The sequence below is a fragment of the Myripristis murdjan genome, chromosome 11 (genome assembly GCF_902150065.1).
Source record: "Myripristis murdjan chromosome 11, fMyrMur1.1, whole genome shotgun sequence".
Classification (NCBI taxonomy): domain Eukaryota; kingdom Metazoa; phylum Chordata; class Actinopteri; order Holocentriformes; family Holocentridae; genus Myripristis; species Myripristis murdjan.
The window spans coordinates 19,708,164-19,720,526 of record NC_043990.1 but is presented as its reverse complement, the minus strand read 5'-3'; the positions used below and the strand labels follow the sequence as shown (position 1 = coordinate 19,720,526).

Here is a 12,363-nt window from a genome sequence, read left to right as displayed (position 1 = left end):
CTGCTCACAATGGACCCCAAACCCCCCCTTAGCACCGCGTTGTGAACCCCCCCTCCACACACACACACACACACACACACACACACACACACACACACCCTCCATCATCCTGGCTCCAGTCCAGACTTGGGTCCCCACACACAGGACACCTCAGCACTGTAAAATGGCTCTCCTCTCTCTAAACATCAGTCAGGGCCATGGTTCACTTGGAATGTGTCTGCCTCAACTCGCACAAGTAAGCACTCTGAGGGAGTCTCTCTCTCTCTCTCTCTCTCTCTCTCTCTCTCTCTCTCTCTCTCACTCACTCACTCTCGTTGCCATGGCACCGCCTGCCCGAGTCAGGGCAGCGGTTAAAAACCGGTCACTCTCCCGGTGTGGATGGTCACGAGCAGTCAGCATGTGGAGGCTCACCGGGAGGCACCGAGCTCGTGTAGTGTTACTCCAGCTGTGCGTGTCTCTGCTCCGTCCCCGTCATCAGCTGTGAGAGCGAGATCATCACCGAGGAAAGGCACGCGGGACACGCACACCTGCGGGTCGGATGGAATAGATGGAGCGAGTTACGCGGGCGCCGCCAGGATCGCCGCCGCCGCCGCCGCCGCCGCACTCACCCGTTTCCACTTCTTGCTCTCGCAGTCCACGGAGGAGCGCGCGCCGCCGCCGGCACTGAACTCTCTGTGTAATAAGCTGATTTGACCAGGGATGTGAATACCGCTACGCACGCGGGATTAGGAGGTTATTGGGTGGGGGGAAGGAGGAAAAAGAGCAAAACAAAACAAAAAGCACTGACAATGCCCCGCGGCTCGAGCCTGCATTCCCGGCTGTTGTTGGTACGGTGGACGCACGGTGCCCGGTCTCCCCCGGCGGTTCCACGTCATCTTCAGTAGCTACCAGGTCCTCCTCTGCTGCTCCACTCGTGTCGCCCCCGGTGTGGATAATATGACTTCCTGGCTACGCACAGACGGTAGCGTCCCTCTGTGTCTCGTGCTCTCCTCCCTGGTGGTCGCCATCTGCGCTGAAGCCTCCCGTCCGGGTGAGTGGAGGCTCATTACGGCCAATTAAACTACACCGCATCATATCATATCATATCATATCATATCATATCATATCATATCATATCATATCATATCATATGGCAGTTAGCCTGTATCCTACAAGGTGAGGTGTCAGATCGATCTGTGATCAGGGTGCAGTATCCTATCCCGCATCACTGACACCTCTGCAGGGGTGAAAGCAGCTCAGACCAGGGGCTCCTAAACATTTTCTCGTCAGAACACCCGATAAGATCCGCATTACCTCTGTTTGATAAGATTTTCCATTAAAGAACCTTGTTTGAGAGGGTCTTTTGAGCAAAATTTCATTTGCATTTACAAGTGAGGAGATAACAGCAGTGGGACAAGATGAAACCACTGAGAGAATGCTTACACGTTTCTCTTAATGCAGCCATTCAGGGGGTAAAATAAAGGTGAAATTAAGCTCAGTTTTGGTGGCGACCCCCTGGATCCTCTATAGGTCCCCGGACACCACTCTGGGAAATAGCTGACCACATCACCCTCTTGTTGCAGGTCTCTCCAGGCGCTGATCGACTATAATTAAAAGTTAAAAGCTTCACCTATTCAGCACATTGCTGAGGGCCTGAGAGCTAATTGGGTCAGAGCGGCTCATTAGCGGCTGTTAGTGATGCTGAAACCTGCGGCACTTCTCTGTCCCACATTCTAGTAATGTGGCTCACTGAAATGGCTCAGCAGAAATTGGATTTCATCCGATAAATCTCTTTAATTCAGCACATAATCCAGCTACAGTAAGCCTGTATTGTACTTTAAATGTCTATTTTGTGCCTTTTGTCACTCCGGAACATCTCTATTATGGCAGGACTCTGGGGAGTCTGCATCCTTCAACTAGATATTGCAGCCTGAGAATGTCCTGCTGAAGTAATCTCACACAAATTACTTGTCAGTGTGTCAGTGCATTGATGTGGGAAGCACTGGTGCACACATAGCATTCACTGTTGACTCATGATGAGAGATGCTGTGTATCTGTGTGTGCGAGATAGAGAGAGGGGGGTGAATGATCTAATGCACCACTTCAAAACTGAAGCACCTGTTCCCACACTCCCTGCCATTCTTCCACTGCAAGCTGGGCTGCAACATACTAATAATCCTGTATGTCTGCATTAAACAGAGATGTGGCGAGCCGCTCTGATCACCATATGTGTCCAATGCGATCGCTAAATGTCTGCAGGGCCTCTGCTGCATGGCTAATGTGTGTTGACACACACACACTTTCATATGCTAATCACAGATTATTTTGCCTTTTGTCTGGGTGTCTCTCTTCTCTTCTCTCTTCTCCTCTCTTCTCTTCTCTTCTCTTCTCTTCTTTTCTCTTCTCTTCTCTTCTTTTCCCTTCTCTTCTCTTCTCTTCTCTTCTCTCTCTTTGTCTTTCTTTTTATAATTCCAGGTGACAGTGTGTGCTGGTCTCCTACTATCTCCTCTTGTACAGATTGTCTCAGACGTGGACCGCAGTGTGCTTGGTGCTTCAAGGAGGTAGGAGTGTGTTTGTGTATGCGTGTGTGTGTGTGTGTGTGTGTGTGTGTGTGTGTGTGTGTGTGTGTGTGTGTGTGTGTGTGTGTGCGTGTGTGCGCATATGAGAGAGAGAGAGAAAGACAGAGAGTCTTAGAGAGAAATGGAATGGGGCAAACATGAGCATTCCTCAGATGACACGCAGCAAAGCTTTGATGCCATCCACAGATGTGTGTATAATATGTGTGTTCAAGCTAAAGCTGGCCTGTCCTATGACCTGTGTGTGTGTGTGTGTGTGTGTGTGTGTGTGTGTGTGTGTGTGTGTGTGTGAATGTCTGCGTGTGCTCTTTCTCATGAGGCAGCAGAGACAGAGCCATTTTTTATCCATGTGTTTAGTCTAGACACAGACACACGCATTCACACATGTCATTGCAATTCTGTGGAAGTGTGTATGCGTGCATGCACTTCCGCCTGCATGTTTGTCTGTATCTGTCCTTGCCATTGTGTGTTTCATGTTTGTGTGCCTCATAAAGAGCCCACCCTGAATCACTATACAGCCATGGGAAGCTGTAAAGCTGCCCAGCACCAATGGCACACCAGCCACTTAACACACCAGTCACAACACACACACACAGTACGCAAAATTCATCAGCTAGACCAGTCTGTCAACATGTGTGTGTTTAAAGACTTCAGGTGGTTTCCCACCCATTTAACTTAGGGTTCAATGGGTGGGAAACCACCTGACACCATGGCCTTAAAGGAGGATGGGTTCACTGGTGTGTGAAAGCACCCTTAAACACCCAAACACACACACAAGCAGACAAGTATTCAGATAACAAGTCTACCTACTCCTACAAATACTCAATCTCATGCATGCACACACGCTTGCATTTAATCAGGCAATGGAGCTGTGTGTGCACACACATCCTAGTGTTATTTTAATTCAGTGCCAGTCCAAAGAACGTGCTTTTGGAAAGTCCCGGAACTTCTGTGATATCCAGAGTTGTTGCAGGACAGGTTACGGCCACAGGAACTCAGTTAATAAGTAGATAAGAAGAGTGTGACAGCCATAAATAAAGCTCACTGACTCAGTCTAGCTCTTCCCTGCTCTCTTCCCTAATGGAAAACCTGCAGGATTTTTTTTCTCGCACTGTGAACATCTTCAGCTACTGCATACTGAATACTCTGCACTGCTCGCTGCCCTGTGTTTGGGTAGTATTGTATGTAAAATTAACTTAAATGGGGCGGGATATCCATTAAAATGGATCGTACTTAAATCAGGGCATTTAGTCCCTCCTGCGGGCCATGTCACACTTATTCAAATGAACTCATCCAAATCTGGTAATAGAGATTAAGTCCACACAAACAGCGGTCTGGTTTTACATATTGAATATCAGCTGGTGTGTAAGTGAATGTGTTTCTCACAGACCAGAGTACCAAAGGTTACTAATCCACTCCAGCTTTGCCAAAGCCGTAATGCATGACTCTGTTGTATTGTTGTGGAAAACAGCTAATAGGCAGCTTATAGGGAGCTAATACACACATGCAAACATATACACACTTCACCACAACATACACACACACATTCAGTACAGGACACATGCCTCCAAATCTGCTTCAGTAGGTGCTATTTTTAGACACAGACATCAGTTAAAGTAAATATGTCACAGGAAATTACTCACTACGTCAAACGGAAAAAAAAACTCTTCTAGATTTCAGAAAAATATTCAGTGACTCACTAAACAACTGTAACTGCCTGTTATTTGATGTTTTTTTTTGTTTTTGTTTTTGTTTTTTGCTGAGTCACTGTGTAGGTTACATTGATCTGAGGGCCATAAAAGTTTGATGACTTGATTCCAAGTTCCTCGTCTGGTCAGAACATCAAGAGAATGTACCTGGCTTGTATTATTTATCCATGTCTGGATCTACAATACACTCTGCTTTCACATCAGTGAAGCTAAATCAGAATGGAAGTTCTTAGCAATGAGATTGCCTGATGGATTTGATGGATGAATGACTTTGATCAACATTCTTACGGGATGAATCTTGATTCAGCAAGCTGCAGGTCAGAATATGAATAAAACCCCCTGAGCTGACAGAAACCAGTCTGGGATTTGTAAACACCATTTTGAGATAATTCATTTTCCTCCTTGAAATCAAATTTGCTTCGGCGGCTGTGTGGTCCTAATTCTAATAGGTATTATGATCTCAGGACGCATGAAAGCCATTCAAAACATTGCAGTCTGTATACACAAGACGTGTCAGCTGTGAAGTAAGAATTCTTTTGTAATTCTCAAGAGTATCATATTTTGGGCAGTCCTTTAAACGGCAATTGTAAAGCTTGTTGTAAAGCTCTACATTTAAACTGAATAAATGACCCTGTCCTTTCAACCTCTTGTGATCTGTAGGGCTTTCTGGATGGGGCGGGGGTGGGCCAGCGCTGCGACCTGCCACTGAACCTGCTCAGGAGGGGCTGCGAGCTAGAGTTCATCGAACAGCCAGAGGTCCAGGTGGAGGTGAACGCCACCATCAGCAGCACACAAGTGTCCCCTCGAGACCTCAGCATCACCCTCAGACCAGGTGGGTGACAAACAGGGTAGCTGAGAAGCACCACCACTTGATTTGTGTGTTTATTGGTCATCAAATTAAAATTTAAAATTTGTGTGTGTGTGTGTGTGTGTGTGTGTTGCCCTAGGTTCAGAGGCCAGTTTCATCGTGGCTGTAAACCAGCTGGAGCGTTATCCAGTGGATCTGTACTATCTGGTGGATGTATCAGCATCTATGCAGGAAAACCTTGATCAGGTATGTGCCGATGCACACAGTTGTCACTGTAACATGATGCCATCGCCATGGTGGCACAAAATCATGATGATTATAAATGTTAAGGGCTGAGACACTTCACTCCTCAATATCTGTGTAGGAAACTTAATAAAATGAAGAAGAAACTGTGTTATTGTGAAAATGTAACAGCGTATTTTTTATGTTGCTTCAGTTTTCACACAACTCCCACAATCCTCTTCATATTCGGAAACGATACAGCATTAACGCAAATGTGTTGTTGGAATGCACAGAACTGAGATTCAGTTACTGTGAGACTGATTGTTAGGCTGTACAAGTAACTCTGTGCACGGTTTGATCTTCGCTGCCGGCTGCATCAGTTCCAGAGCTTCAGAAAGCTGCTTCCTGGGCTTTTCACGCACCACTGTGTCAGTGGGTTGCTGACAATACTGCAACAAACAAAAAACATCCGGTCAGCAGCAGTCCCATGAGTATAAACAGCTCATTGACTGGAGAGCTCAGAGGAGAGTGGAAAGAAACTGAGTCTATAAAGTTTATATTGGACTATGAGGCAAGCATCGAAATACTTTAACCTAGTAGGTCAGGATTTAAACAAGGAATCCAATTAAAATAAATATAGAATTTGCTTTTTCTTTTATGACTTGTATCATCCACTCTCTTTCTCATCCTTTCCTCTCCTTCTCCTCCCCGATTTCTTTTCATCCTTTTTACTTTGTTTCTACCACTGTGCCTTTCCTTCTCTACGCCTACCTTTTCTGCTCTTCCCGCATATTCTGCCTTACCTGTCTTTCTCTTTTTTTAATCCTCTCCTCTCCTCCTCTTCTTCCTGTCCTCTCCTCTCCTTTTCCTCTCTGTCTGTGGTCCAGTTGAAGACAGTGGGTGTAGCTCTGTCCCATCGTATGACTGAACACTCCTTAGACCTGCGGCTGGGTTTTGGCTCCTTTGTGGACAAACCCGTCTCCCCCTACATCAACGTCCATCCCTCCAAGATCAACAACCCCTGCAGGTAAGACACATAATCTCTTTTTGGTTGGATTAAAAATGAGAATTAGATATCTGTGGATGTTAATGGATTCAGCATTATAAATCTTCCTCTTATTATAGCCAAGTCTTTGTGAATATGCGTGTTATGTGCTTTATATTTTGCAGCATTTTGAGTCTTTCATAAGCAAAGTGCAACAATAGATATTAGTTGAGGTCATAATAGTTGTAATAATAGCAGTAGCAGAGGTAGTAGTGTTAATAGTGGTGATGATAGAGTGCTGATTTTATGAGGACAGGTGGTTTTTCACATGTCTGGAGACATTTTATGTCAGGTTTGCTTCAGAGAATTTATGGCTAGATTCCACTGTGAATTAAAGTTAACACATTGAGGGAGAATATACGGGTTGACAGAAGGGCTGCATGATGTGGTAAAAAAAAAAAAAAAGTCATGTTGCAATTGTCTTGACAGATATTACAATTGCAATAATATTTGTTATTTTTGCATCATAATTTCATTCTAACTGCACCGAACCATCATGTTTTTTTTTTTTTGTTTTTTTTTTTTTATGTCTGGAGAATATGATTTGTAGGTGTGCTGTTATATTTAACAATTTGATCCACTGTGCAGCCCTTGTAGGTAGAAGTTTGCAGATTTCATACACCACATGGCAGCTTGCCAAGGTTCAAATCCCCATTACAGCCAGTCTCAGATTTTACTTCCTCTACTATATGCCTGGCGTCCACACATTTTTCATTCATCATCTGACTAAAACAGATAAAATGCAAAACAGAAAAGATCTTGGAGACCTTCAAAGTTTGCTCTTTTATAATCCATAACTAACTTTCTGATAACATTAATGAGCCAAAGAGTAGCATGGGAATGTAAGTGATTATTAAAAAGTTCAAAGCAAGCTGCTCTCATTTTTTTTTTGTTCCCACTTTTTGTCCCATTTTTCGTGTCTGACTCAGTGGGAGATAATTGGCTCATCACTCAGTTGTCAGGGGCAACATTGTTATGGTGATTAGCTGTGTTGGGAGACAGGAACACCAGGGTTTTTTCAGTATTTCTTATGTTTATAGTTTGTTTTTGTAAGTGTGTTGAATGCGTTGGAGATGTGCATTCCTGGATGTTGTAATGTTTTTTTTTTTTTTTTTTTTTGTCTGTGTCCGTCCCTCCCCAGTGACTATGAGATCCGCTGTCGTCCAGCCCACGGCTTCCACCACGTCCTGAGTCTGACAGCAAATATCACAGAGTTTACACGTGTGGTCAAACGCCAGCGCATCTCGGGCAACATGGACACACCTGAGGGAGGCCTGGATGCTATGCTGCAAGCTGCTGTCTGTCAGGTGTGTGTGCTGAGAGAAAGAGAGAGAGAGAGACCAAGTTCGAGCCAGTCTGACACATAGGCAGTAAGGTTAGATCTCTGAAATCAATTCAAGCTTTTTTCCTGGTCAGGTCATTTTAAGTTCACCTAGGTCCATTCAAAACATAAACTGCTTAATCCTACACTGATGATCAGTATTAATTTTCAGTATCAGCTCTGTTATTTCCTCCTTACACGGATTGAGTGTATTGTGAATTCACTCCAACTGTGGTGTTAAGTCCGCATACCAGTGTTAGAGACATTCAGTCTGGGAGAACGGTGGCACGCTGACTCAGCATCGAGCAGCGCCACTGGCATCCCACTGATTAATGACACCGTCGCCGGGCTATGACAGAAACACGCTCACACACACACAAACAATAAGGCTGACTCCATGGTGTGGGCATTTCTCTTCCACACACAACCACACGCAGACACACACAGACGGTTGCTTACACTGTGTCCTCCAGTAGGGGTGTGAGTCAGAGCAGGCAGGGGGTCCTGAGTAACCAGCCAACAGAGAGACATCACACTGCTCACGACTGCAGAAAAGACTCTCCATATGGCAGGCTTTTCCATCGAACACACACACACACACACACACACACACAGAGGCCTACACTCTGCCTATGACTAACCTGAGCGAGTCAGACCCCGAGCGATGGAGATGCTGCGAACGGCAGGAGAATTGCCACCGGGGTTCCTTTAGACTTTTAAGGCCGCATGTTTCTGGCATTACGGAAAGCCCCGACCTCCCTGGGAACTGAGGTAGTCGGGATGATGTTTTAATGAGAGCAATTTCGAACCGCATATCTAACCTTTAAAATATGAAGCAGGCACAGATTTTCCAAATCAGTCTGTGAGGTCAACAGCAGAATTAGCTCTAGCCATGGTATTTATGAAAACATGTCCCAAAAATAGAACATACCAGTGTGGCACCATAAAATAAATTACTTTTTAAAAAACGTAATTTGTGCATTTTTTTCTCCTGAAACACAGTATCTTCATACAACTTAAACCAGTTTGATCAGATCTATTATAAATTGCTATAAATTTACAAAAAAAGTTGTCATCAGTAAAAGGTGATTAATTCAGTTCTGCAAATAAAAAGGTAAATAAAGTGAGTATAGGTGCATTTACACTCATGGGAAATCTCTCTGCTGTTGAGCCTATTGGAGGTGTTGTGGATCTAGTCTTATCTAAGATACAAGATCAAATAGTGTGAAGGAATAGTTGCATCAGGGTTAATTGATTGATAAGCGTGATTTATCATTATTTAGATGAAGTTTTGATTAACCATCTCACTCTCTCCCTCTCTCTCTCCCTCTCTCTCTCTCTCCCTCTCTCTCTCACAGACGGAGCTGGGTTGGCGTCCAGAGGCGAAGCGTCTCTTGCTGCTGATGACCGACCAGCCATCCCACTTGGCGCTGGACAGCCGGCTGGCGGGCATCGTCACACCACACGACGGCCTGTGTCACCTGGAGAACAACATTTACTCAGAGAGCACCAGGATGGTGAGAGGAGCTGATGTGTGTTGGGATGTTGGGAGTCACAGGATGTTCTCAGGAACAGTAAGAGGAACAGCAGATGACGGGACAGGACGGTTCAGCCAAAGCAAGTAGCTGAAATAGGGACAGGAAGGAGTAAAGTGGACACAATCAGGGATGTTGCGGAGGGTAAACCCACCCTCACTCACTGTTTTGTTTATTGGATAGTTTTCAGAAGGGATTGTTTTTCAGGTTGTGTCCACACAAATTAAGTCTCTGAAACCCAGAAGACCAGGGGTGGGCCTTATTCTGACAGGATTTATTTAACCCCCTGTGCAAAATTGCCATAATTTCTTTAAAAAAAAAAAAAAAAAAGCAATATTGTTACTATCACCTATGACGTTTTTGCTAGAAACACAGAATATATAATTAAAAAAGATAAATAAATAAACCTTATAAAATTGGAATAAGCATTCTTTCTCTGTCAGTTTTTCTCAGTCTTGCCCTGCAAAAAAAGAATTTTTTTTTTTTTATATATTTTGGGTTTTTTGTGTTTGTAAGAAAAGCCCCTACACTTTTCAACAAGAAAATCATCCTCCAAATTTGCAAATAAAAAATATGCTTTTTTTTTTTTTTTTTAAGGAATAAGTTTTAAAGAAATTTCTAATTTTGTTGAGTTTTTGTTCAGTTTAAATAAAAGGGTTACATGAAAATATTGCAGAAGTTTAGTTTATGTTGATTGTTACCTGAAGACAATGAATAACTGTAGGTCTTTCTGTAGGTCACACACACACGAGCACACACACACACAAACACACACACACACAAAGCATAAGCCTGTCTCTCCTCTCTTTTTCAGGACCATCCCAGTATGGGTCTGTTGGCTGACAAGCTGCTAGAAAACCACATCTACTCCATCTTCGCTGTGGAGAAGCAACAGTATCAGTGGTATGAGGTAATCGCTCTGAAATAAGCACACACAAACACACATACACTCGTGCTGATATATGTTGGCACATGAGTATCTGGATGACTCTTTCACTTTGGCCAGAGATATTCCTGGGTATTCCAGGCTTTTTTGTTTGTTTGTTTTTAAGTCCTCGGTTCTCCCTGTCCCTCTCTAGGACTTGGTTGGCCTCCTGTCTGGCTCCTACCTAGGAAAAGTCGGCCTCTTCCAAGCCCCAAACCTCATCGAGCTCGTGGTGAATGCATACAAGGTACCAGGCACCGCACAACCTACTTATTACCTTCACTATCTTCTTCCTCCTCGCCCCTAGAGATTAACTTGTCCCCCTTATTTTTAGATGGCCTTCTTCCCCCCTCAGTATATTACTCATCTTTTAGACAGCGGAGAGAGGCATAGAGACGAGGGAAAAAGTAGGAGAGGGGATTGAAGCAGTACAACATGAGCTGGATTCACAAGCCCACGCAGTCTTAGTTCACAAGTATTGAAGCATTAGTCTGCTTAGCTGCCCTGGCAACCTGAGCCCGACTTATTTAGCCTCATTTAATCATGCAAGCTGACTAATAGCACATGCTTGTTTACAGCAAAAGCCTCGGAATCAGAGGTATTTCTAGACATGGCGAATGAGGGAAAAAATGCACAAAGCAGTCAAGCATTTATGTATCAACTTATATTTTAGGAAATTTTGGTTATTCACTCAGTGAAGGGTGGAAAAAAAAAAAAGGCTGCAACGCTCTCAACTCAACGTTTCTGATGTTTGCTATGCTTCTGTGCTATGTGGTTGTGGCACCAGGTGATGGCACATGCTTTGGGGCACTGAGGGCTAAATCATGAACAGAAAAATACAGATGAGAATAGGAGGGCAAGGAGGGTTAGACTTTGTCCTTGTCTGTATGAGTGTGTGTGTGAGACTTTGTTCAGTTGGCAGCAGTCTAGGCTATAATCTGCTACAGGCACAGCGCTCCATTGTTTGCTTCGAGATTCTGCCGAATCCACAGATCCGGGTGCATGGACACACACACACACACACACGCACACAAACACACACACACACACACACACTCACGCATAAGCAGTGGAGCCAGAACAGAAGCTGGCATTATAATAGCTATCAGATCACCACGGAAACCATGTGTTCCAATCACAGACAAAATACAAAGATACTATTTTTGGTCCCACCTCCTTTTTCCCATAAGCCCCTGTGCATATCAGAGAGACAGGGTAACAATGAGGGCTTTCTGGGTACATGTGACAACTTTAATTAAACTCACATCTTCCCGTTCCGTCTCTCTCTCTTTTTTTTTTTTTCTCCTTCTGGCTCCAGTACTTTTTACACTCATAGATTATATTCATTAAATTTTACAACGCTATAAAAGAATCCCATCTTCTCTCTGTTAATGTCCTTATCCTTTAATCTTCAGCTCTCTGTGTCTGACTACAGGCTTTCCCTACAATCACTGGAAAGTAACGTCTCCAACATGCTGGCTTTGATATAGTTCTTGAAACCCAGGCACTAAAGTCAACGTTGCACTGTAATTTCTCTCCTCCGCGCCTCCATCTCTCCAGAGGTTTTTGTCGGAGGTGGCGGTGTCGGTGGCTGTGGAGGACAAGGCAGTCAGCAGGTACTGGGTGTCCGTCACTCCACTCTGTCCCGACGGCTCCACGGCCAAGAACCAGAGCTGCTCCGGGGTCCAGCCCAACCAGACGGTAAACACGCACGTACAAAAACACACAACACTGAGAGGGTTGCGTGACAGAACAGATTTGGTGAATAATCCATGCTGAGCAGATTATATCAAGCTGTATTTACCAGGAAAACATTGTCGTGTGATTCCAACTTTTTTTTTTTTTTCACTTGAATCTTTTCCTCACCTTATGGACCAAACATAAGAGCTTTAATCCACATAAATAGGACATGTATATTTAGAAATAGGCCACCGGGCAGAAATATCAGTCCTCCTTTCATACCTTTTCTGTTAAGCCACTGAAACAAAAGGCTTAAGTTTTCCCACAAAGGTTTTACTTCAAACAGTAACTTTGCTGTTTTTTCTGCCTTTACACCTGACATTTTTACTTACACATTGTAATTACTTGATATTTACCTCCTCAACCTTGCTGGTCCCATCGATGCACTTGTCATTCCTGTGCGGATGAGCTTTGTTCCAGCCCACAGAACTTTATTTTAAATTCTAATAAAGACTACAAGGTTTCCAAAGACATCAAATATGTGCTGCTAGATAGTTTGTATT

At 44.1% G+C, this 12,363-nt stretch overlaps 1 protein-coding gene across 2 annotated transcripts in view; it reads left to right on the top strand.

Annotated features, from left to right (window-relative positions):
- Nucleotides 1-355: 355 nt before the first annotated feature.
- Nucleotides 356-12,363, top strand: part of itgb8 (integrin, beta 8) — a 28,589-nt gene continuing 16,581 nt past the window's right edge. For both annotated transcript variants that reach the window (XR_003929002.1, XM_030064266.1), the window contains exons 1-10: nt 356-1,030; nt 2,455-2,540; nt 4,925-5,096; nt 5,212-5,318; nt 6,182-6,321; nt 7,481-7,646; nt 9,019-9,177; nt 10,010-10,105; nt 10,275-10,367; nt 11,681-11,821. Coding sequence is in view for 1 of the 2 variants with exons in the window: in XM_030064266.1 (XP_029920126.1) it covers nt 937-1,030; nt 2,455-2,540; nt 4,925-5,096; nt 5,212-5,318; nt 6,182-6,321; nt 7,481-7,646; nt 9,019-9,177; nt 10,010-10,105; nt 10,275-10,367; nt 11,681-11,821 (1,254 nt within the window). In the remaining variant the exon portion in view is untranslated. The remainder of the gene's footprint in view (nt 1,031-2,454; nt 2,541-4,924; nt 5,097-5,211; nt 5,319-6,181; nt 6,322-7,480; nt 7,647-9,018; nt 9,178-10,009; nt 10,106-10,274; nt 10,368-11,680; nt 11,822-12,363) is intronic.